At 37.5% G+C, this 27791-nt stretch overlaps 1 protein-coding gene across 1 annotated transcript; it reads right to left on the bottom strand.

The window, feature by feature from the left end:
• Nucleotides 1–2137: 2137 nt before the first annotated feature.
• On the bottom strand, nt 2138–22159 carry LOC117539516 (immunoglobulin-like and fibronectin type III domain-containing protein 1). Its single transcript, XM_034205712.1, is given in 26 exon segments — nt 2138–2760; nt 2856–3182; nt 3726–4022; nt 4110–4302; nt 4403–4488; nt 5226–5534; nt 5632–5760; nt 5872–6051; nt 6782–7078; nt 7196–7489; nt 7644–7785; nt 7916–8040; nt 9329–9499; nt 11168–11908; nt 12089–12361; nt 12583–12751; nt 12837–12950; nt 13112–13132; nt 13134–13296; nt 13450–13483; nt 14568–14612; nt 14727–14826; nt 15275–15417; nt 16601–16625; nt 16627–16721; nt 22067–22159. Coding segments are annotated over 26 exon segments (4527 nt in total). The 5' UTR covers nt 22116–22159; the 3' UTR covers nt 2138–2755.
• Between the last annotated feature and the right edge of the window lie 5632 nt (nt 22160–27791).

Here is a 27791-nt window from a genome sequence, read left to right as displayed (position 1 = left end):
TAATTTCCCCAAAAGTGTCGTATTAGTCATGTGACAGACTTCATAGCCAATATTTAGTATTGAATATACCTTAACATCAGCATAGCAATATGATGTCATACAAAATAGCATCATATTGTTTGGACTGACAAGAAGTTTAATTTCAAGTTTAAAGTTTAAGTTTAATTTAAATGTACTCTTAATTTCCTACAATCAAGATTTTACTTGGGAGGAAGGATTTTAATCAGATCAGATGATGAATATCCCTTATTTACATATTGTATTCGTATATATTAATACATCTTTAAATCTCATTATAGTAATGACATCAGTCTTTTGTTCTTGAATCATATTTATAGCCACTTTAACAATTAAAACTAATACAAAAAAAGAGTTGTAACTTGATGACGTCTTTTGCATATTGAGCAGTTTGTTACACTTGGTTCGCTGCTGGGAAACTATTTTTGTCTGGGAGAAAAAACAGCTGTGACAAGCGTGGAAACTGATTTATGAATAACCTGTCACATCCATGTCCTCAATCTCTGCATTTAGCTGCATTTAATGGCTGATCATAAACTTGTACTTTTTCTTATTTGGGAATTTTTTTTAATAAAATATCTCACAAAGCCTGGCAATGTGCAGCCAGTAACCCATTGATTGTTTCAGGAGAAAATACAAGACCAAATGTAGTATGATTACAAACACATATGTATGTTTCTATCGTTTGACTCTCAGTTACTGCTAGTCTAATTGTGATATTTCTCCAACATTTGCCTGTTGTATTATCCATCATCAAGCTTAGTAAATAATGGCCATCAAGAAAATGAAATATAAATAACATTAATATAGCTCATCATGTTGGTTCCTATATTTAGCATCACTGAAGTCAATTAAAATACTGTCAGCATTCAACACACATTTTGCTTTGCCTTTAAATAGTGTTATCTAATTACCAATTATAGTTACGGTTCATGATACAGATATATGCATACTAGTGTCCGATTAGCATATAAAATATACTTATTAGCATAAATTGGCAAATGTACAACATTAACAAATGTATAGAGCAATATTTTCATGAAATATCCAACGATATTAGTACATTTTCCAGTACCTGGTAAATGTACTTACTTTTTTCAAGTGAACTGCTGTGCTCTGCCGTCTGTTGCCGGCCACCTTCCAGCTGATTTTTGAGTGTGGGCTCGTAGGCAATAAAGTCTTCTACAGACACTGAGAGCAATCTAACCCACTGTGGCCCCCGGGTATAGGTTTACTCCTATGTACGTTGGCCCTAAGGTGCTATAGGTTCCTGAAAAGGGGGCCCTAGAGGAAATGCAGGGGTGAAGCTTTCTAATCCCTCCCTCAAAACTTCAGCAGGGGGCTTTTGGCTGCTCTTATTAAATAGGGACGTCTCATGAGAAGTGACATAGAAGTGCCATGGGTTGAGCTGCCTCTCAATCAGCCTGATTGCACATGTAGACTGCCAGTTCTTCATCACAACAATTAACTAAAGGGTAAGTGTCAATTCAATTTAAATGTTATAGCTCCTTGCATTAGTTTGTGTTAGACATGTTGGATATGTTATTTAAAATGTTTAGAAATATCAGAATTAGTGGGTCATAATTTCTTGGGGAGAAGTCTTGACACTGTTTCGGACACATCAGACGAAAAGCACAAAAACAAAACAGGCTGAACCGATTCTAATACCGATCAGCCTCAACTATTTTTAATGGATAATTTGACCGGAATAGAACAGCAAAAAAGTTACGTAGTAGTATATTTAAAATTGTAATGAACACCACACTTTGAAATCAAGAGGTGTCATCCTGCACTGTTCAGGCATGTTTTAGCCCAGGGTGCAACTCTTCTTCAGTAACTCTAAACTTGGGACGAATGTCTGACGTTCCAAAAAAAATATGCCCAGAGAGGTAATACAAGAAGACTGAACATAAATTATTCACATAAAGTTTCATGGAGGTGAAGTGGTATGCATTTTGATACTGCCATGTCAAGGCCCATGGCCACAAATATGCCAAGGTTCATCATCATATATATATACATTATTTCATCATCATTTTTTTCACGTAAATTTATTTTCTGTTAATTTTTTACACTTTTCTCAAAGTAACATGCATAATTAAAGAATTCCACTTCACAATACTGTACCATTATTTAATATTTATTTACACTAATCCCACATAATTGCATATGTATAACGGACTATAACACTCAATGTAAGATACATTTGTCGTATTTATCAGTATTCTTTGTCATTTCAGTTGTACTACAGGGGATTTTAAACCACAAATACGGAAAAATAACAAATCCAACCAGCTTTAGACAAACCACTTTTAAAAATCACGTCAAATAAGTGTCAAGTAGTGTTCTGTATTGAACTCCCTCTTCCACTTGCATATTACCTCCGTTAAAATGTCAGATTGCACACTAGTTTTTCAAGCACCCACTTTATTGAGATTGTACATTTGAAATCAAAACAAACAAAACACGTTTCTGGCTTTTATTTTAGCAAAATGCCTATGCCTAACACCTTATTGTAAGTTTACCTTTAATCATGTGCCAGAATGTATACAAATTTGTCAAATAGTTGATATAATTATATAATAATTATATGATATAATCACAAGCAATATTAAATTACAATTCATTCTACGTGTGAAAGGCTTGCCTTAATCTAAAGATGTAGTATGCTGATTATAAATACCATCTTGGTGTCTGTATGCGTTTAAAGCAATTTGACCGTCTTCTGTGTGTTCATTTAGTCTGGAAAAGAGACAAAGGAAGTTATTTGTTTCAGATTTCAAAGATCATCACTTGCATACAGAACATAGGGATGTTCAAAATAAAGTTAAAATTACCTCTGACGGTGAGTTTAGTGGAGCACTCTGCCCTCCCCAAAGAGTTTTCTGCAGCGATCTTGTACTCCCCGGTGTCTTTGGGTCCAACCCTCAATATGAGCAGAGAACAGACTCCGCAGGTGTTGGAGATGAAGTAGTTAGTGTTGGTATTCAGACTGATATTGTTGCGGAGCCATGTCACATGAGGTGTAGGATCCCCTTTTATAGCACAGCTCATGTAGCATTCATAGCCTTGAGGGGCACTGTGCATTTTCAGTGGGACAAGGAACTTGGGCGCACACTGTAGGTCACATGTCTTGGTTTCTGGCATGTTCACAACGAACTTTTCTGGAAGGAAGTAGATGTGCATTGACTTACATTAGAATTATTCTCTTCTAGAAAGAAAACATGTGGGATTATAAAGTAACAGGAACAGTCATTTATGGCCTTATATACTTTCCTATGCATATGTTTTTTCTGGTGTACTAAATGTCATCCACATGGTATTGTGAATCCGAATTCTATGGATAGCTATGAAAAATGAATCTCAAAGAAAGAACATTTTGTTTGATGATCGGATCAAATCAAGTTAAAGGCCAGACTTTTTGCTGTTAACTTGACACAAGGGGGAGGAAATGTAAAACTCATAATCAAAGAGGTACATTGTTAGGTTGACAATGTGGCTCTTTAAAAATGTAAGGACTGTTGAATAAGTCAATTTGTGAACTGGCCTCTAATCGGATTACAAAAACACCAAAATAAAAATGCTTCTAACTTTTAAGAGTAAACATGGTTAATATGTAAGTGCTGCATTTTCTTAAGCCCATGTCAAATATGCAGATATTGGTGTATTTCTAGATGGTCCAGAAAGTTATGAGCTTTTATACATACCTTTTTTGGCAGAAATCAGCCACTTCTGTGATTCAATGGGATTGGAGGAGCCCATGTCGTTCTTTGCATAGACTCTGAACTGGTATTCTCGGCCCGGCATGATGTTGCAGACTGTGAATCTATTGTTGAAGATGCGATCTGCAATAGTATTCCATGTTCTTTTACTTGAATCGCGCTTCGTCACCATATAGTGCAGCCTGTCGTCACGTTTCTCATCAGGAGACGCAGTCCATGAAACGGTCACTGTGCCAGGCACGTTCTCGTCAGTCTCCACGGGACCCGGTGGCTTCGGTTCGTCTGTAGTTCAAATACAAAGGCTTGTTTCATCCACAGTATAGGAAATTATTTATAGAGTTAAAATGAAAAGTAGTTAACCAAACTCACCTGTAACTCTAATTTCAATGCTGTTGGATTCTTGTCCGACAACGTTCTTGATAATGATAGTATAGATTCCAGTATCTGAGCGCTCAGCAGAAGGTATCAGAAGCTGGGATGTTACCTCTGCATTGCTGATGGTCACCTTTTTACTAACAGGTGCTCCATCTTTCAGCCAGGTCACCTCAGGCCAAGGAGAGGCCTTCAAATAATAATAATAATATATAAATATATGTATAATAACATTTCCAGAGGACATGAATTGATTACTTTATAAGTCAATTCATTATTTCCTATATTACCTCAAAGTTAATGTTGAATCTTGCAGAATTTCCTGCTCGCACCACCATGAAACTCTTGATTTTGGCATCAGTAAATCGTGGTCTCACTACATGAAAAGCAGGGAAAAGTTGGTCATTAATTGGCATATATTTTTATGGTGACAATTGTTTTTAAGGATAAAGGGCAAACATGAAAAAACATATAATCACTATCCAACCACCGCTAAAACAGAACAAAAATATGTCTTTCTTTAAGTCATAGTACAATATTCAATACTGCTTCAATCATCTTTATTCTTCTATTGACCTGGAATAGGATTTATTACTAATCTAATTATAGCCCCAGTACCATATTTCAACAATACTGACTAACCAACTGAACTTATTGATATAAGTTTTCATGTGCACACTATGTTGGTAGTTATAAAATGACATGGTATGTTTTTGCAACAGTATATCTGAATTCGTAAACCATGTTTTCAGTTGCATTACTTGTAGATGAAGAAGCAAATTAGATCTCTTAGTGTTAAACACATATGGGTCCATCCACAATTTATAATTGCATTTATCTTAATTCTTCAAACAATGCTCCTATTCTCCTATAAAGGCAAATCCTAAATGGTTTTGTGGGGTAGCATTTCATCTGTTCAGGTGAACTTAAATCTTCTTTTTTTTAATTTTTTTTTTATTTTGCCTTCCAACATCTACATATTTAATCATGAAGTTAAACTCAACTATTATACAACTGCTGCATCTTTTAATATAAAGTAATGAATCAGTCCCTGTAATTTAAATCTTTAAATATGACAGTTTGACATGAGTGTCTTTGAAATGATTTTCTTACCAGGAGGGGGCATAGCGAGGATGTAATTAACCAGCTCCTGTGGATCTCCCTCTCCTCCATCATTAGTAGCAATGACTCTCACCCAGTACATGGCCATTGACTTCAAACCTTTCACTGTATAGGAGGTCATGGTTAATGCATTTGCATTGCAGCGATCCCATTCTGTGCATTCTGCAGGCCGGATCTCCACAAAATATCCTTTGGCGTCATCTTCAACCCCCTCAATGTCCTTGGGTTTGGTCCAAGACAGGGACAGGGTTGTGTAGGTGGAATCTGTCGCTTTAAAGTCTATGGCTTTACCAGGAGGCTCTGTAACACATGATTCATATTCAGTGCTGCAATTTGTAGGCTGTATTTAGTGTTGATGAAAGAATGACTGTGATAACAGTTCTAAATGTCCACCTACTTTTAGGATCTCTGGCAAACACAAACTCAGATGGTACACTGAATTCACCCGCTCCAGAGTCGTTGATGGCTGCCGCGCGGAATTCATACTCAATTCCCTCAACCACGTCTTTAACTCCATATCCCTTACCTGTAAAAGTCAAAAATACATATGCAGTAAAGGTATAACACCAATAAGTCATTAGACGTCAGTTGTTTGTGTTGTCACAACATGATCAAAGAGAACTGATGTATGAATGACCTTTGATAATTCCTTCAGCTGGGACGACTGGGCCCCACAGGTTGCTGCCCTTTTTGCGTTTCTCAAGGTTGTATCCGTGAATACTGGTTCCTCCAGTGTTGGATGGAGGAACCAAAGAGAGATTGATGCAGTCCTTGAAGGCAGATACAACCTTTGGTGCAGATGGAGGACCAGGGTATGCTGTACACACAAAAGAGATCTAAAAGTCATTTTTATATAAAAAACGCAACAACCAATTGTTTGCATACTGTAGGAGAATTTATCGTGACGTCAACGACTCGTCATACCTGAAAGTGTCACAGAAATGCATGAATTAATTAATTAAATATGAGAAGGGTGATGCTTAGATATTTAAGGACTACTCACAGCTATTTGATCAACTACCGTAGCAGGGGAGATCACTGCTAACTGCTAGCAAGCCCTAACATGCTATCGCTATGCGGTAACAATGCCCCTTTTGACTTAATTTGGTTTTCTCAATATTCTTGCTTTCCCCTTTTTGATTTTGTTCTCATTGTACATTATTGTATTTATTGAACAGTTGCTTACAGGACAATAAGTTCACATAGTTTAAATCAAGAGATGTATTGGTAGTAATGACTACTGTCTTATAAGAGTCCTCTTATGTTTAGCAATATATACTTAGGCAAATCTAAAATGGAAATCTAAAAAAGTCTCTAGTAAACCATTCTATTCAACATTCAAGATCAACTCTAATAAAAATTATTTTTGATCAATTGTTCACCAAACTTGATTCAACACATTTGTACAAATGTACTTTCTCCCCCAAGTGACTCCGAACATTGTAAATCGATTGATTTATCAAATTAATTTTGCTGTGAAATGATGAGTCTGACTGGCCTTTACTAAAAACTGAAATTTTTTCAGTTAGTGGTTTGTCGAAGTTTACCTTTTGTTCCAGCTTGAATATCCTCAGTTTCCATTAGCTCACTGGTGCCCATTTCAGTCTCCACTCTGATGCGATAGCAGTACTTCCTGCCGTGGTCTACATCACTGTCCCGGTATGCGCTCTCTGGACCAATCGGACCCACCTTCTTCCAAGTGTTGCGGCCAATTTGTTGTCGTTCAAGGATATAGTTGTCTATTTTACAGCCACCACTGTCTTTTGGGGCCCTCCACTTGAAGTCAATTACAGAGGAGGAGGCTTCAACAATATCCAGAGGTCCCATTGGAGGAGTGGGTTTATCTGCCAGGAAACAGAGCATAATGATGAATTGTATTCTGTGTTAGAGAGTTAATTTGTCGACCAATTACAGTGAATGAACATTGAAAATAAGTAACATAACATATGTATACAACATACCCAGGACAATAAGCTTGCTGAAGGCCTCAACAGTGCCAAACTCATTTTTGAGTTTTATCTTGACTTCACCACTGTCCTTGCGCTGCAGCTTGTTTAGAATCAGACTACTGCAACCCTCCGAGTGCTCAATCTTAATATGTCCTTCCTCTGCAAGCTCTTCACCCTCAAGGTACCACTGAATCTTTAGAGGTTCCCGTCCGATATAGGGTAGTTTGAAGGTTGCTCTATGTCCTTTTTTCACAGTTACAGGGGTTTTGAATGCTTCCAGATCCTCGGCAGGGAATCTGGGTGGGTCTATAAAGGGGTAAAAAAATATAGACGGATATATTAGTAGTTTTAAGCTTTATAGTTCTGTACTTTAGAGAAAAACATTTTAAAGTAATTTTTAAGGAGAAATGCAACGCTTTCATGCAAATTAGTCATTTCTGTAATTTTTTTATATTTTTACCTTCAACAACAATTAAAGACTCTGTCTTCCGTCCGTCTGCTTCAAATTTATATTTCCCAGCAAATTCCTCTGTGACTTTGTGGATTTTAAGTCTGTGGAAAGTTCCGTCTTTTGTAATGGTTATACCCTCAGACGATTGAATCTGTCAAAATGAAATGCAAAGCTGTAACATGACAAATATGAATTAAATGTATAACTTCTAATTCGTATTTGGCTTTATTAATGTAATAATATCAAAGCCTATCTGCTACACATTTAGACCCTGGGCATACCTCATCTCCATCTTTGTACCAGAGTCCCACACAGTCTTCCCTGCTCACTTTACACTCCAGCTCTGCTGCTTCTCCAACAATGGCTTTGCAGTCGGAAAGCCCCGCATGAAAGTGAACTCCTGGGTCTGAGGATTCATCAACCAGTAAGTTAGTGAATGCACACGACCAACACGTTGTTGTTTTGTTGTTTCAAAGTGTTGAAAGGCATCCATGTATGGTTGTGAACATACTTACCACATAGTCAAACATGACACATTTTCTTTTCTATTAAGATTTGTTTCGTTTTTTTGCCTTTATTGATAGTATGCCAAATAAAGACAGGAAAGGAGAGAAAGGGGGGATTGTGGGTCAGATGTGAATCTGAGCTGCTGCTGAGGCCTTAGGGCTGTATTTAAAATACATGTTAAAATATACCTTTAAATTATGAAAAGACTAAATAAGAGGAGTTTGTAAGGGATGTAGAAGAGCACATTTGGTCATTGTTTGAAACTTGATAAAGATGTCTTCTTTTGTAGCTCGATAGTTTTGCTTGCAGGTGGACTTCTTCAACTTCAGAGTTTGCAGATTTGTAGCTCATACGAATAGCATCACTGAGGCTTTCATGTACCTCGGTTCGCTTTGTTACTCTTGAAAGAAATACCCACTTAAATATGAAAAATAAAAAATCTCACTCAAGGCAGACATTTCCTTGTTCAGTCGAAGAAATTAGCATTTCGTCTTCAGTCTTCAATGTGCAGAAATCACTTTTAGAGCATGGTCATCCTCCAAATTCAGGGTTCTCTTCTGTCTTCACATATGAGTGTGGCCACACACAAGTGCTGCAGTTGTCTCAAAAGGACATAATGAGTTCTGTGTTTGATCATTCAAATAATTAACCTCAATGCACTCACTCATCCTGAATCAGCATTTAAAATAGCAAGCACATGTTAACACAGAGCACAGGTGCAGTTAAACATTGCTTAATTGACACACCAAACAAACACACATAGCTATCATGAAAACAAAAGAAGAGAGAAAACGGTGGACACTGTTGTTTTTTGTCTGCTGCTATCCTACCTATACGTTATTTAAATAATATAACCAATGCTATTCTTTTCTAGACACAACATAAGACTATAGAGTGTTTTGATTCCTTCGACATATTAAGTGCAATAGACAAAAACCATTAGTCCATAAAAAAAATGATTAGCATTTCTTGAAAACACTAAGGTTAAATCCACTCTTGCTGAAATCTGATCATTCTAAAAGGCATTTTAAGCCTTTAGAGATCAAAAGTAGCATTTCACTGAGTGGGAGTGGGAGCACACTTTTGGCGTTAACCGTCAAACCACTGGAAAAGTCATCTGCTCAGCAAATGACTGTTTTCAGACAGTGCTTCCCATGCAGCGGTTAATGCAGCGCCAGTAATCTTACCACTAACTGTCTCCACGATCAATGGGCCTTGCCGCGTACGGCCTGATCGCCTGCCAGCTGCTGCAGGCTCACCGCCGTCTGCCCCCTCACCATTTTCAGCAGATTCATCAATGCCTTGCGTTGGCCTGGTGCCATTATCACCCCTGGCACCACTGGCTTCTGTGTTAGTGTCTTTTTCAGTTTAGGGGATATCATCGTAATTACCATCAATCCATTGATTCTCTTTTGCTGTTGGATTTGTCTTACAAATACCATTAATGAAAAGAGTAACCAATACAACTGTCAACATGGAACATAAAAACAATATCAACATTAACTCTAATACAAGAGAAGAGGGCAATGGAAAAGGTGATATCTAAAATTGGCTATAGGGTGTATTAACACAAGGGCCTACTGGAAACCTTTTTGCTGAATGTTTAGCCCTTATAACATCAAACTATAATATTTAAGCACAAGGGGTTATCCCAGTGCTGATTTGAAGCAGTCTAAACTAAATAGCGTATATCAAGTTAATTCACCGTTTCCATTTTTTACCCTCTAACATCTTGCGCATTAATTAAACAAAGTATTTATAACAACAGAAAGCACCTACAAACATAAAAGCACACACTGAATACACAAATCACAAATATAGAAATATCTGTAGACTTCAGAAAAAAGGCTTGGATTGAAGAGAATGCAGATTTTAGCGTAGCATCTACATGCTATTCTATTATCTGTTTCTCAAGAGAAGCGCAAAGACACACATATGACGATATAGACATATCGCTTTTTCTTTGATAAACCAATTTTTGTTTTCTAAATTAAGCTGATAGTTAATAAAACTTAAAGCCAATGCTTTTAATTGTTTATGGACTGTAAACCATGTGAGTATTAAAAATGTCTGGCTCACGTAATAATTAAACTGCAGTATATGTTTTATGTGGAACAGCATTTATTTTTAAGAATACAAAAACCTCTGGTCCCGGGCTTAATTATTTTAGTAACTAAATAAATAAACTCCCTTTTTTTTTTAAAGAGTTGTTCGAAATTCACCCAGGCCATGTAGATTTTCCAGCTAATTGTAAGATCGGCAATAGTGTATATAAGTATAATATACAGTACATAACATGTTAAAGCAGTTGCATCACAGAAAGGAAAGGTTTAGAATTTCCTTGGGTTGTGATATCAAAGTCATTTTGATTTCCAAATGACTTTAGCGGCAGTAGGTAAGTTGTCTACAGCAGCATGCAGCTTTGACGTCTCTTACCAACGACAGCTTCTGCTTCAACATCCACAATTTTCTTTCTGGGACGTTTTCCTTTTTTCCCAGATGTTTCACCTTGTTGATCTGTTGTTTCCTCATCATTACTATCTCCTAATAGTGATAATAATTTGCAGCTTTATTCCGAAAGTCATACATATTATCATTATATTAATGTTGACCTAATGATGAGTTGACTCATTAAGTCAACATGTATAATGTGATATACATACTGGGATTCACTCTGCATGAACATCATCTGGTCCTTTTATTTTTAAACCTTAGTTAGAAAGTTTCCATAACAATAATATATAATTATGATTATTTTTGTTTTTTAAGATATTGATTAAATATTAATTTAAGAATTAATATTTTTCTACAGTAAAATAAATCCATCAACAAAACACAAATACGTTCTACTGCTGCTACTATTTATATTATATTATTGTTGACAATTTTAAAGATATATTCGTTTTTTCTAAAAAGATGCATTGCATTAAAATGTTTAGCATTTAGCAAAAAATGTCGGGCACATTTCCGAAGCAATTATTTATCATTAAGTTTCTCAATGAATATAATATGAATGATCTGCTTACCTATCTCTGTATCTGCAACGAGTGGACCATCTCTGACGCGTTTCTTGCGTCTTCCTTTTCCACCTTGTTCCCCTCCTTCTCCTCCTTCTCCTCCTTCTCCTCCTTCTACTCCCTCTCCACCTCCTGCTCCATGTCCCACTTTACCGCCCACTCCTCCTCCCGCTCCTCCGCCAGCTCCTCCCTCCACTCCTTCTCCGTCTTCCTCCATTTCTTCATCAGAATATTGAAGTGAATCGTAGTCATCTTCATCGGGATGACTACGAGCACCTTGGCCCCCATCAGTCCCATCAGCCCCAACACCTCCAGCAACCCCAGCAGCTCCTGCACCCCCCGCCCCACCAGCGGCTCCTGCACCCCCCGCCCCACCAGCGGCTCCTGCACCCACCGCCCCACCAGCGGCTCCAGCACCCCCCGCCCCACCAGCGGCTCCAGCACCCCCTGCACCACCAGCTCTCCTTGAAGCCATTTCCTTTGCCTTTTTTGCCTTGGCTGCGGCCCTAGCTGCAGCCTTTCTTTCAGTTGCTGCCTTTTTGGCTTCTTCAGCCTCGACTGTGACGGCTGCATCTGCAACTTCTCTCTCAGCTTGGGCTATCTTGGCCAATTCCATGTTTTCTTCCATTTCCTTCTGGTATTTTTCCTGCTGTTCCTTAGCTATTTTGATCAGATCTTCATCATTATTGTCTCCAGCCATGGTAGTCTTGCGAGTTCCTTTCTTGCCCTTGTTTGAGGGATCCTTGTCCGCTATAAAAGACAATATGATTTTTTTATATTTGTTTAGCTGCACAATGAAATTAGAATTGAAAAATTATTTAGTGTCTGTAGTATCCTCCAGATGTTCCAAACAGTATGCATGCATACAACTAGATTTCCGACTCATAAGAGGAGCAGGATCAAAATGTAAGAAGATAATCACTGTCTCACCTTCAACTACAAGAAAGGCATTGCAGGATTTGATTCCTGCCACAGCAGCATAGATGCCTCCGTCCAATTGCAAACAGTCTCTCACGATCAACTTGTGGATGAGCTTATCTTCGGATACAGTGATTTCAAATTTCTCACTATGTGTCAGCGGAGCGCTTCTGCCGTACCATTTGATCTCATTCAAAGGTGCAGTGAGGACACATTGAAAGATGGCGTCCTCTCGCTCTTCTGCCTTGACCTCTTTGATTTTGACAGCAAAGTCGACTTCAGGCACTGCAGGATAACAAAATACACAAAATAGAATAAGGGCGCAAGGAGACTTATTTCAGCAATCTATCCCATCCACACAGGGTCACTGGTGACTCATACAATATCTCATTGTGTACTTTTATTATAGTTAAAGAAAAGATGTAGACAGTAACAGCACATCAGTAATCCATGGACTGAGTTTACCTATGACTAATCTGATTTGAATAACTTGATTGAAGACATACCTTTAAATTCAGTTGAGAATACATTGCAACCCCCAACATCCACTGAGTAGAGTCCGGCGTCTCCTGAGCCTAGATTCTTAATTGTGAATACATATTTCTTGCCAATTCTTTTCAGGCTATGCTTCAGGGCCTCACTGTCTTCTTTGGTGAATGGGATCATGACGCCATCCTGCAGAATGAATAGGCATGTAACCATATTGATAATAGATAATAACATGTAGCAAGATGGTGCTGGAGGTAGTAGTTAACGCCACCTTGTACAGGAAGATTTTGCTACAAGGATCCTTGAGGTCCATGTCCAACTCAATTGTTGCACAGTCGTCATCTTGGACTTCAATAGGTTTCAGGGTACTGATGTGTGAAACAAACTACAGCAGAAAGAGTGAAACAAATGTAATGAGTCTGCACAGATATTGTAAGAAATACTGCAACATTTAACAAATTATACAAAAACAACAAATGACAAGGATAGATGTTGTTTTGGACATTCCTACGATTGAACTAAAGAAGATTTCAAAGGAGCCCATACCTCAGCAATCTCCTCCTCCTCTCTCCTTCTTCATCTCAGTGAGTTTCTTCAACATGCGGCGGAAGTCTGTGATACCGTACTCATTGCAGATGCGCTCGTAGTCTTTCTTCTCTGCGCTCATGAGAATTTCCCAGACCCTCTCCTCTGGCTCCATCTGCTTTTGCTCACGTGTTCCATCGTCATTACTGTAGAGGCAGAAATGTCATCAAGCCGCGCAAACATGTTTTCACTGAAATAAATACTCTCATTCTGTCAATGAGAAGGAATCCCACACATAAAGAAAATACCATCATAAAGATAATACAAGAAACAAACTTTGTTTACAGAGTTTCACTCACCGTTTTTTAAGCTTTTTCCTGAGATCCGTTGCCTCTGTAACCACAACAAAGAAGATTAGACTTTCTCAAAATATATTTGTCATGCATTGTCTTTTACACAAGTATTTAAAACAAGCAATGTACATTTACTGTAACTTCCATAACAATGTAATGTACATAGAATAGTTTGATTAAAGCTAGATATGAATGTTTTTCTTTTAAAAACAAAAACAAGTATTTTCAGCTTAATGACTAATAGGTCAGAATGTCTGATCTTATCTTATTGGAACTGTACTGAGTATTTCTTTAAGCCGACATAAAATCATGCCTTATATAATTATCTGAATCATCAATCATATAGCCATTTACTTACCATTGCTAAGTCAAGACTCTGATAACTGACCTGAACTTTGGGGTCCCCAAAGGTAGTATGGGCAAAAAGTACATTAATAAAAATGTCTCTAACCAACCAGCTTTGTGTATCTCAGTGACAATTCCCTCTCTTCCACCTTAAATCTGCCAAAATGTGTTTTACTTTTTTTGTAATTCTAAAACTCTACTGCTCTTTTTGCAAGAATCCAAGTCAGTAAATGTACATCCCCAGTTACTCTATCCTCTATTGTTTGTTAGATTTGCTCTGACACCCTATTCTTAAAGAGCGTTGTGTTGGACTTATACTGCTCAACATGATTCTGTTTGCGATCTTTACGTTTTCACTACCCTGACAGGAAGATTTTTCCCAATAATTTAAATTAATGAATACAATGTCATGTCGCTTTGAAAATACATGGGCTAGGTTATAGCACAGAAAAACCATTCTGCTGCTTCATTCCAAATATTGATGGCTTAGATGAAAGCCATTAACTTCTATGTATCTTTGTAACTCAGCTGGATGCCCAGTTCCCTAAAAAGTGTCTGTGATAAATTGTTTTTTAATGTATTTAATCGTTCATTAATTTGTCTCCTATTAGTCTGACTAGGGCAGGGAAAGTGTATATAAGCTCTCTTTGTTATGGTGAATTGGCCCATATTGGAAAGCCTTGACCTTAAAGCCAACAAACTATAACTGCCTTCTGGGAAAATAACTGCAATCCTCTTCAGAAAAGAAAACTTTGAATGTTCTGTATTTGAAACCTCACCTTCACCTTCTTTCTTTTGGAGTTCCTTGGTTTTAGAGAATCCAACTGTAAATAAAAAAATATTTTAGAACTGCCAACTTATCAAGAGTATGTATATTGCAACGTATGTATAAAATACTAAAGCGACAAAAGGATTAAAGAATATTAAGAAATATATACCAGAAATGATATTCAGGAGAACAGTGCAGATAGCCCTTCCATGTTCGTTGTTTGCAAAACACTTGTAGGTGTCTGCATCCTCTGAAGCGACCTTAGGAAACTAATTAAAGGATAACACTCAGATTATGGCACCTTCTTTATCACTGAAAGTAGTTTAAGTCTTAAAACACTTAACATATTGGGCTGATAAAACATTTATCCTATTGCCTACTATTGAATGACAGACGATGGACAAATTCATGCATGTGTTTCCTGTTTGGCTGCGTTTTACAATCAACTTTGTACAAATGGGCATGCTTTTTGGGCTTATTAACACACATGCTCTGTGTTTGAAATTGGAGATTAAATTATTTTCTCAGTATGAGGTAAATTATCACAATATCAGATTATAAGAGAGCGTTTCTCTCTTTTAACACAGTTTACTGTTGATGTTTATTCATTGTCTGCAACAGAAATGTAACAACGCTTCCTGTTGTGGCCGACAATGGGTACATTTTGTTTATCGCCAACATAATGAATCCATGCCTTTAGGGTTTCTTGAAGATTACCTCGAGTGTATGCTCTTGAGTTGTCTCATCGTACTTTTGCACACACAAGTCAGGGTGGAAAACGATTTCCTTGTTGGCTCTGCTCCATGTTACAGTAGGTGTTGGGGTGCCCACTATTATGGCTTTAAAGATTGCAACCTTATCTGGAATTAGATCAAATAAAGATTTCTCTATTAGAGACAAATCATTCATAGGTACATTTTTAGCAAAGATGTAAGATAAATGGTTAAATGCAAATAATTGAACAAACATTATATTTAAGTTTTTCCCGTTTGATACATTTGGTTAAGAGGCTGTTTAAAGGGGCACTATTATGCTCATTTTTAGTTTCATATTATTTTGTGCTTCTACTGTGACATTATCATTTCCTTTTACATGCACAAAAACCTATGCAACACATACTGTAGGGGAAGGGGATCCCCCCAAAAAACATAACAGGGCCCCTTTAATAATTAAAAATATCCCATTGTTGAATTGCAACTTACTTTCCAAATACATGTTTTTTTAACCTTTTGTTACATCTTTCAAATTGTTATGACTGGATATGCTCAGCTGCTCTTTTTTATTGAATGTACCCTTAAAGGTAGGGTATGTAAGTTGGAGAAACCAGCTCGAGTGCGCTAGAATTTGAAAATACACGACCGGAGAAAATCTGCCACTTCCTTACAGAGCCCCTCCTCCAACACACACGAACGCGCACATGACCAATGAGGGCACAAGATTAGTTTGTGCACAGATGGAAGGCTGACAGGCAGGTAGGCCATCCAGTTATTTTAGCCGGGCCGGCTCAGATGATTGGTCGTGCTTTTTACAGCGCCACGGCTTCCACAGATGACATTTTTGTATGGATTTTTTGTCAAAGCACTTAAGATATTCATTGCTATCGGGATGTTAAGAGCATTCCATGGAATATAACAAAAAGTGTATCTCGAGCCGGTTTCTCAAACTTACCTACCCCACCTTTAATAATTCCACAGAGGGGAAATTGACATTCTGCATTTGACCCATCCTAGTCTTAGGAGCAGTGGGCTGCTATTATGTATGGCGCCCAGGGACCAATGCCTTGCTCAGGGAAACCTCGGTAGCACTTGGTCTTTCGGGGACTTGAACCGGTGACCTTCCGGTTCCCAATCCAAGTCCCTATGGAAACCAAAACCGCCCCCTCTTCCTCTTAAATGTTGCTTATGCCAATTGGGATTTAGATCAAGGTATTTTTAGCTGGCCAACACATGTGTGTTCAACTATTTTGATGTGAGAACAAAAACTGTATATTTTTATTTTATTTTATTTAAATGGTTTGGGTGAAGGTTACTATTGTAGACTTACTCTCTTGAATAGTCAAAGCAATAGGGTTTGCGAGTAAAATCTGGAGTTGTCATTCCCTCCGGAAGTTCCTCCTGGAACTGTGTTATCATGACACCGGGCACCTTCGACTTCTTCTTAATGCCTGATCGAAAAAATAGAAATAATTAGATAAGCTTATTAAAAAAAGAAACAAGTTATTAAGTATAGTCTATACAATATACTCATCAAAGCATGAACATTTAACCTATGTACACATTGTTTTACTTGAAAAAGTACAGTATGTGTGAAGAATAAATACATTTTATAAGAAAGACTCACTAAGAATGTGTTCAGATTTAGACAAGGACAAACAAAAAGTGGTTTAGTGTAAACTTCACACAAACATTCAAACAGGTTTTTATCTGAAAAAATCATCATGTTTAAATATAAAAATGCCTCACTAATTAATAAAATCTCTAAAGACTTATATTGCTAAAATAAAACAAAATAAATCTATCCAGTAGTTTTGTGATTATTTACATCAGCCTCTACTTTTGAAATATTACCAGACAGTCAAGCATTTATGAATAAACCAAGTAAATAGGTTCTATCTGGCATAACCCTCGCTGCTACCTTAAATATGCCAATGTTTTTCATAGTTGTATTGTGTTCAGATTTAGCTAAAAATGAAGATGCCAAGTGATTTAAACGACTTAATACTGAAGGGAATATGTTTTACTTATGCAAAACTTCATTGTTTAATCAACTTTGTAAAAGACGGCTTTTTTAATCTTAACGTTCTTTGGTCTTTCCCTTCTCATGGGACTCTTGACATTATTAATGAGTGTTACATATTTTCATATTAAAACATACCCTTGCCATAGACATACTTGTTTATATCATGTTAAAAAAGTGAGGGAAACCTTTGTGTTAATGTTAGTTTTATTATGGGAGATTTTATATTTGACTTTAATTTCTTTGTGGATTAATTTTACTTTTCAGATGAATTGGAAAAAACGTAGAGTATTTAGACTTTATAGCCTTTGGATAATGCTGAATAAAAATAATTAACAAAGATTTTAATAATTGTTTTAAGCCTCAAAAAGAACATGGCCACCTCAGAGAAGTAGACATGTCACAATTTAATATAGAGTTGCCTTGCAGGAGGTTGAATTGATAATAATAAATATTCACTTTCCTGGTAACATTGAGATGTTTATTTGTATAGGATTATTCTTTTAATCATTTATGTCAACAACAAAGGATGAAATTGAAAGAAATGTGTTGTTTAAAGTCATGTAGGGTTGACATCTGTAATAAATATATCCCCCTATGTATATGTTATGATGACCAAACTCATATTATTCTTTGTTGGGGAACAAGGTCAACCCTTCTGCTGTCTCTAGAGGTCCATGGAGTACAAATGATTAGTTCATATAAGCTCACTTGCACAGAATATCCATTGAAAACTCTAGAGTTAGGCATTGAACCAGGTTTAAGTGCCAGAACACCTGAGGGAACCAATATGGACTAACCCATAGAAGTCTCGAAGGCGTCATCATTGAACGCTGATCACAGGGGTTCAGCTGGTCCAGGGATTTTTATTTATTTTCTCCTGGAATGAAAGACCTGTAATAGGCAGAGTGTAAACTATAGAGTATGTCGTTTAAAGATGGAGAAATGAACATTGCATTAGTTGCGTTGGGGGTAAGTGCTTGAGGCATGAGCTGCAGAACAGTGTCTTCTGTATCAGAAATGAAATCGAAGGATGATGCAGACATCATTAAAAGCAATGTGTTTGCATGGATCAGCCTATTAATGTAGAACAGCAACTTAACCCTCCTATTGTCTTCGTTCCCCCCCCCCCCCCCTTACTTTGGTGTTCGAGGTCAAGTTTGACCGGTCCTGTTTTAACTGCTATTATATTAACACAAACACCATTAATCATCACCAAATTTCATTTGAAACACCCTTTCAAACTGTAAACATTGTATCAGACTGGTATACATGAAAAACTGCAGTAAATATACAAAGAATAGACACTGAACATGTATTGCGTGTGCCAGGTGTGATCCATGTGAGGGGATGGGCACATACGAGTGGGAGATGGGTCATTGTTCTGTGTCTGTGTGTGTGTGTGTGTGTGTTTGTGTGTGCCAGGTGTGTTTCACATGGGGGGATTGGGCACATAAGGGGGGGCGGACACATAGAGTTTGTGTGTGTGTGGGTGTTTGTGTGTGTGTTGTATCTGATCCGGATGGTTACTAAGTCCTTTTCTTTATGGCGGTCATTTTTGACCGGGAACACCATGGGTGTTACAAAGTTGACTAAATCATCCGGAATTCAATGAAAGTGGTGATCAGCAATGATATATGTTCAAATGTCTACTGTGAAGGATATCATGAAGCCTTAATGCAATTGAATGTAAAACAAAAAAGTTATGATTGATGAAAGTAGTAAATCGGTCAGATTTGACCCGAAGACAACAGGAGGGTTAAGCTGCATTTTAAGCCAGGCATTGATTTCATGGGTCATCAAAAGTTATGTATGGAGTATAATTGGCATGAATTAAGTATGCGAACATTCATTAAGATAACACCTTTTCATCAGTTATACTCTGTCCATGATGAGATGTTGTGAATATATCTATATATGCATTTATTTTTACTTATATATATTTGTTGATATAGTTGATTAGATGTACATCCACAGACAGCACCGGACCCTTGACATTTTGATAGCTGTCAAATGGATGCGCATGGACGAAGACCTAAAGCTAAAAATGTTTTTATAGTCTGTCCTTGTCCGAATTGCTGGTGGCTGGAAAATAACTGAACTGCTCTTATCATCTTTCTACAAGACTGCAAGACATTTGAATAGCCTTGCTTTAATTTTGTATTCATTAATTTCCCCCAAAGTTTTTTTATTTTATTATTTTGCTTTGGCACTGGATATATGTATGCACTTTTTATTAATGGATAACCAGAATTCATGAGAATGCATCATTACACTATAGGAATTTGTTTATAAAGCCATGTTTGCAATTTTGCAGTTTTTGCGAATCTTGCAACTACTGAATGAAAGCAGTATAGAACGTTTTTTTAAAGTATCTCCCTAACTTTAAACTTAATTCATTAATATATTAGTTTACTGCACAATCATTTTTATAGAGTACATGTAGCTATAACATGCCTCACTAACTGATTCCTGAACGATGTGGACCACAAATCCTTGGTAGTTTTACTCAGAATATTAACTAATGTGCACGCAAAAACTTTCCACTTTGAACTTTTATTATTAGTTTTTCATGTAATTTAGCTTAAAGATTTTCCTAAGCAGCTGACTCGCCTACATGTTCCCGCTGTGGTTGTGCGATATTGTGTTTATTCTGATCAGTGCAGCTGTAGCTCCATTGTTGGCTGTTAGGACTTTGCATTTTTTCATCTAACTTGTAGCTGGAGTTCAGTAAATAATGATGAACTCTTTTTTAACTGCTGTTATTGACGTTAACTAAGAGCTTTCCTATTATATTTCACAGCTAGTAAACAAACGAAAATCGCCGTTATAATTGGATGCCCCATACATTGTGTACTTGTGTTTCCCCGACTTCCCTTAGACTTAGAGTAAGTCTCAAAGTAATGCAAGGAACCACAAGAAACTGAAAGTTGGGTGATGCTTTAGGGCTCCTGGAGGTAACAGGTGTCGTTCCAGTTGATTACCTTCGAGACCTCGATGTTCTGAGTTGACTTGACAGCATATGCTTTGAACCCTTTGGGTTATAGAAATTGCATTTCTGTGTCTGCGATAGTTCTGTTCGTCACACTGAAGCCAAGGAGAGCATGAGGGTCAGGCATGAAAAGGCCGAAAATCTCAAGGGAAAGGGGGACTTGAAAGGGGCGACTCAGGTTGCCTCGGTGTTCTTTGTATGAAATGTCTCAAATGTTTCAGCTATAGTCTTTTTACTCATACCAAAGGCTTGTTCTTTGTTGGTCAATATTGATCTAAATTGGCAAGTTCATTATGTTTAACCTTAAAAATGTCTTTTTGTAAGGTTATTATAACTAATATGTTTAGTTAGACCTCAGGAGAGAGGACATTATGCCACTTTGTCCCTGTAGATGTACTTAATGACACTCAACTTAACATATGGAACAGAATTTTGTCAGCATGCGCACATTTAAAATTGGCATTTTCGTTTCAATTACAAGATCAAGAAGACACATAGAAATCAGCGACCGTGCCCTCTAGCAACAGCTTTAGTATTCAGATGGTTGTTGTTTAAATTGTCACAATGAAGTGCTTCCGTTGTGACACTGAAAGTTGAATCATCCATTTCAGATGACACCTTTCGGGGGTGATGAAGACCACATCATACATGCAACTCACCCAACGTGGAGTCATGCACTTACGGAGGTGAGTCGTTTGTGTGATTCGATTTGTTTTTGCTCGCATACCTTTGTCTTCTGGTTGAAATTCCTCTGAACGGTCGACTAAACACGCATTGTGACAACAGAAGAGGGACAGGTAAATGTAAATCCTGACAAAAGCACCATGGCAGTTGGAACTTCGACAGGATTATTACACAGTAAACATAAAACACCACATTATACAGTGTAACCCGGGGCTGGGAAGCACAAACACAGACACTTTAGGAAAAACATATTTTCAGGGACACATGGCACAACACACAATGGTTAGTTATAGACAAAGTAACAGGGTGTTAGCAGTAAGTTGTTACAGCAGCATATACAAAGCTGTGCTGTGCAGCTGTTTATTAGACTCAATTTGAAGCTCACATTCCTCACACAGCATGATTCCTGTGCAGTGCTTGAGAGAAATAATCACTTGGTGTTTTTTTTTAAGAATACCTTTCATTTTGTCAAACCAGGACTGTTGATGAATGTCTTTGTTAGAATCAGTTTTATTATTCGTATTGTGCTTGGATTTATTTTTGTCTTGTCTTTTTTTTGTCATGATGACATTCTTTGTTGCTCTTGTTCTGTGATGACAGCTTACTCGTGTCTCACTGCTGGAATCTGTGGAGCTTGAGTTGACTGACAGACATCTTCGGTATCAAATCCTTTATAAAGAGACGTTGATGAATGAGATGGCCAGAGCTGTATTCGTGTTCTGTTGAAAAGTGGCAGTTGTGTCGTCGTTACAAATCTTAAGAAAAAACATGAACAATACTTAGAAAGCTTCCACTTGACGAAAGAAAAAACAGAGGTGCTTATCTTCATTTTCTCTCAGAATGAATTGTCAGCCCTCAACTCTTTACAGCAGTTTCCAGATGTGTTCCACATCTTCCAAAACATTTTGAAGACCCCGACCTTTGACCTGTGCATTTCCCAGGCGTTTTCTTGTCTTGCAGGTTTTTTTCTTGAACGCAGTGTCTCGTTTTTTACATGATCCTGTTCATCATCATTCCTCGTGTTAAGAGGAAATCCAGCTGCAAAACAAACCCTAGACTGACGTAACCATGGAGAACATCCATCACCCTGCACTTACCTGCCTGCCCAGCGGCAGTTTGATCGGTCACCTTTGACCTCTTCCACATCTTGTCGTTGCTTTCGAGCTCTGCTGATTCAGAAGGGTCTGCAGCTAAACACACAGGAAGAGGAAATATTAGCACCGCATACATGTATAGCTAACAAAAGCAAATCAGTGATATTGACTGGCATTCCCCCTGAAATGTTTTAGTCTTTGTGATTTTTGTACTTTCAAAAACTTGCATTTACTTTTGAAAGAAAGTTTATTTAAATCATATGGTGGAAAATCTTCTTCTCTGAACAGCTCCTAGTGTACTCCCTAAAGCTCACTGCAGTTACTCCCAGCAGTCAGTAAGAGGCAGCAGCCAGTGTTGTATACAGTTGTTCACTGTTGACATCATTCTGGGACGAATGCCGATCTCAGGAATCCTTTGGAGCCATGTGTTAATTAAGTCGGAATTTGTTGAAGCCCTAAATAATCTGGGTGCAGAGTTAGGATTAGTTTGTAAGTACTGACACGCTACCACTGCTATAGCCTCTCAGTGCTGATTAATATTAGTTGATTTATTGTAAGACTGAAAAATATATGTACTTATTAACATTAAAAGCCATGTCTTAGTTAACCCCTTTCCAGGTTTAGGAAATGCTAAAATATGCAGCATGGAGACACCACCACACAAACAACTCTCCCTTCTTCTGATCACTGAACTATGTCACCTCATATATTACATCATTATTTTAAGAAAACACAGCTTTAGCACTGATTCTGAGCGGTAATTTGTCATCTCCTGCATTATTTTCCCAGTATATTTCTTTAAGGTTCCAAAAGAGTTTAATATGGAACAAACACCAGACGCATGTGTCACTTATGATGATCACTGACTCATGTGACATTAAATGAGTCACGTATCATCTGTTATGGTCGCTTGCATCACTTATGTCATTACTATTTTTTGTTCTTGTAACATTTGACCTAATGACTCAAGTTCAGAGGTCTAAACCTTCTTATTGGACATTGGAATAAAGTAGGTGTCGTTACATGTAAGCATTAAATATTATTGTTATTTTTTGTCTTGCAGCTGAACGAAGATTTTCAGGAAATGTTGACATGAGGAGGTGAGTCAAGATCTGATTTTAGTGCACAGTGTGAATAACTTTGGCCTTTTGTATTTGTTTGGACCATCTAATGTGATAATACTGGTGCTTGATTTATCTGTGATTAGGATTTTGGTTAATGCTTGCTATTGTGCACAGCTCACGTTCACAAAAAACCTTGCAGCTTTTGATTGATTCATTAAATGACATGTCACGTCTGTGTACTGTAATAGCTACAAACCTTTTGCGGACTGCTGTCTAATTTACCAAAGAGTTTTACATATTTCCAACAGCATGAGCACTTCTCCAACTCCTCTAAACCTTTGAAGCCCCTGAAAACGTTTCTCTTTTAAATTACCTGTTCTTGACAATCAACAACTCAAGGATCATAACATCTGAGAGAACTGATTTTCAGGGGCTTTAAACAAATAGAAAATAGTATACTGTAAAGCTTGGATGAAATGTCTCTTTGGACAAAGAGTATGACTTTTTTTAAGTATAACCTTTGGTTTTGACCTGCACCAAAGTTTGACTCAATAATAGGGCTGTATCTATCAATCTGGATCAGCATGTCCTTATCCAATGTATTGATGCATTGGGAGAAACATCAATATATTTAAGATACACCACTATTTATGAACTCTTAACAGTTTTAAATGAGACGTGTGGCACTTTATAGTGAACACAGGATTTTCAAGTATAATTTTTTTTAATTTAAATATTAGGAAGAGCCAAATAATGTCAATAATGACTTTTAAATCATATTGTAGTTGCTTGTTGTGAGTTCATATAGATGCAACTTAATTAAGCAAAATTCAATTTGAAAGACTTTGTGATTGTATAATTGTCCAAACATTCAATATAATCTTATCTTGTTAAACTTGTGACTTTTGTTTTTAAAACCGAGCCGTTAAATGTATCCTTCAAATAAAAAATATTGACTTTGTCCTGACTTCCCACTGAACATAAAACCTGCTGTCTTGGATAGTAAGCGTTTTATTTTTAGTTGTACTCCAGCATATGTTCAGAAGGTTCTGGGCTCCAGCTGAGTTATTGGCTGTTGGTAGATCTTGAAAATGAACCGCACAACACATATGGTAAAATAAAACAGCCTGCAACAGGAGACATTTGGCAGGAGGCCCCTTGCATTAAAAGCAAACCCACTCATCTACCCTGGAATAGTTCTGCCATCTTAGCTTATTGCATTTATAGTTTAAAGTTTGTCTGAGGCTCTCATCTGGTTGAATGAAACCTGACTCCAGGGAAAGGGGACATTGTGGACTGGCAACAGATCCTGAGCTTCTTTTAAAATCCTCATTTTTGGGATTTTTAACATTTGTGCTGCAGGCTAAATTACAGTAAACACTTTTGTTCCTTTAAAAAATATAGAAACGAGGAGCCATGCTTCATAACATCGTTACATCTTACCAGTATGAAGGCAGGGCGGCTGTCACTGCAGGCGATATAACAAGTTGCCAAGCTTAAAATTAGACACAGACTGTTTGAAATGTTGGACTACTGTAGCAGAAATAAATAAATCTAGCCTCACCCTCTGTCAACGTTTCTCTTTGCTGTTGATATCATGTTTAAATATCACTAATTATAAAGGAGATTATAATGTGATAATAGACATTTTCCTAATATGATGTTAGGATCTAATTAAAAAAGATCTGTGTGGTAAGTATTTGCTCCAATACTATTTTGACAGTTTGTCTTATAACTAATTCTGCTTGATTCGTCGCCATCACCTTGTCCACGCATGGTCAATCTCTGTTATGTGTGCCTGTACTATCATCTTTGCATGTGTAGAACATCCCTTGACATTACAAAAGTTGACCTCTTGTCAAGCTAATGACATGGAATACAGTGAGAAGATGCCAGCATGGTTATTTTGAAGATTGTAAAGAAAATAAATATAAATAAAGACACTTGAGAAGCTGCTGCAGACAAACGAATTACGGCTAATGTCTCAGTGGTACGTGCCATGTCCCAATGATACTGTGACTGCTCCACCGACCATGTACTCTTGTAATGGCATCTGCAGCTTCTCAAATGTCCCTTCTGAATTTGTTCACACGTCACTGAGTGCAGCAGAGTGCAGGAGACAGAAAGTGTCTTCGTCTGTGTAACTCACAGGGCCTTGTGGTGTCAAATGAGCGCTAATGGTGCCATTTGAACATCCCATAGGATTTGCTCATTTGTTCGAGTGCTGTAACAGGTCTGACAAGTTAATACATACATGTTGTTCAAACACATCATGTTTTGATCAGTGTGAGTGTATTCCCTTTATATTTAAATTAATTGTGTCCTTTTAGATCTACAATACTGCATTGAAGATATTACTAAGATATTATTAGCGTATTACAATTCTGCATGTGCTTGAGACACAACAGAGAGCACTAGAGTGCAAACAGTAGCAACCACAGTCGTGTGTATGTCTTTTTGATGTGAAAATCCTATTTTCTGCCAAAATACAACCCACACCCTTCACGCAGCTTGCTAAATCTCAGGCTACATATCGATATCGATTCCTTCATCTAAAGTTAGCCATCACCCAACAACCTTACAGCTTTGACCTCACATCCAGCTTCCCAGATTTAAAACTGTGAAATTTAAACTGAGAAGCCTGCATGCCTCACTAAAATGATTTCATGCCTCAACACTAAATATCTGTGTCCTCTATGTAACGAAATCCTGTACAAAGAATATCAAAATTATGATCCTGGTAACATACTCGGTAATTTGAGCGACTGGAATGAGAGAGCACATAAAATTGTGTACATTGAGTCGCTTTATGACTCTTTAAGCACAGCACGTTCAAAGAGGAAAATAGCAGCATGTATACATTACACACTTGCATGTAGAATTTAGTTTTTTTACTGCACCTGTCTGTGCACCTGCTCACAAAATGCTGATGTCTTCAGTGACGGCACACTTTGTATTGATCCTGAAGTTATCGCAGGGGATGACTTACAAGAAATAGGCTTACTGTAATCCTTTTCTCCTCTCCTCTCACAACATGTTCTCATACAGCCTGGCTTCGTGTTGAGGGCCACCTACCTGCTCTCAGTCCTCAGTGCTCTCAGCTCTGTTCCCTTTCAGTCTGCTCACACTGTGCCTTCTCCTAATGTTCTCAAAGTAATAGATCCGTCCTGCAGCGTGCAAGTCTGTGCTTGATGCTCCTCTACTGACAAGACCCAGTGACTGCCAAAAGCTTTTTTGTATTTGTGGTCACTCCAAAGACATTGGAGGTTGGGTTTGCAGTGAAGTACAGAGGGGCCAGAGGGTGGGTTGAAGAGCAGGTTAAATACCTTTCAAAGAATGATTTGCTCCTATGAACCAGATGTAGGGACACATAGGAAGAGGACGTTTGTTTACAAGCCTTGATATATTGGAGTTCACTATAGGACTTGATTAGGTCTGCTATTTATTAGTATCCTGCAAATGTGATTGTTTAACGTCTTGACTTTAATTATTTTTATGACAATAAAGACGGTAACACTGATTGCAATCAAACCTGTGTTGTTTATGTTTTACTAAGACACATTTTAAGGGGTTATCATAATGTATTCACATAAAATACAGCCTATAAAACAGTGTGCATAAGTTTGACAATGCACCTGCTTTTTTCACTCCATTCAACACATCTATTTTAAAAACCACACACTGCGGTCATAAGGTGAACAAATATATCATAACATCGACACCCTCAAAACAGGAAGATGTTTTCCCTTTAAGAAACATTTGTTTTTCTGTAGGGATGATCTCTAAATGTCTAAAATATGCTTAGTGGAAGAAACGCCTTATTGACAACAACTGGGGCATGTTAATTACCAGCCTGCCAACTTTAACAAATAAAAGAAAGTCATGTCTAAATGGCCAATATTGATTTGACAAACTAGAGTGGAAACCTGCAAACATGCATAATGATGTTTCTCTGAGGTAGATTCAATAGATGCTCCTTAGGCATGCATTTGAAAAGGAAATAACAGTTTGAATAGAAATTAATCGAACTCCGTGGGTAGATTTGTATCCAAGGTATTCATAGCAAAGAAATGTTTATTTATTTTCCTCATTATATTGAACAATAGGTCTTGTTAAAAATGTTATTCTGTATTAGCTTTTGAATACATCCTACAGTTGGATACAGCAAATGTTCAAGGCTGCAGCCCCTGAATGCTATTCTCTCTTGTCTTTCATTACAGACTCTGCTATTCTAGTTGCATGTTCTGTCCAGAGTTGTATTATTTTAAGACACGTTGTAAATGTGGCCAGCCACTGTCAGGCTTAAATAAAGAAATGATGTGTAGGTGTGCAGTATTGTGGCCTCCCATACAGTGTCGTTCCAAAACACGGAGCAGCTGCTGTGAGTTTATGTTGTGTTATGTTCCTATAAACAACTGAAACATGATCAAGAGTATCCAGAAGTGGTAATAACTCCAAAAAAAACATCCCCATCAGAAGACACATAGTAAATTATGCAAGAGAGTAAAAGAGGCATACAAAGGATGTACAGTATGAAACATGATTAAAGGACTTCATTTGGTATAAACTAGATAAAGTAGTAGATTATAACCACAATATATGTTGCAGTATTTAGAGTGTAGTTTCTAATATTATGGGCTTGGATTACCGCAGTCACAGACTTT

This window comes from Gymnodraco acuticeps, unplaced genomic scaffold (assembly GCF_902827175.1).
Source record: "Gymnodraco acuticeps unplaced genomic scaffold, fGymAcu1.1, whole genome shotgun sequence".
NCBI classification, from domain to species: Eukaryota; Metazoa; Chordata; class Actinopteri; order Perciformes; family Bathydraconidae; genus Gymnodraco; species Gymnodraco acuticeps.
This window is presented reverse-complemented; position numbering and strand designations above follow the sequence as displayed.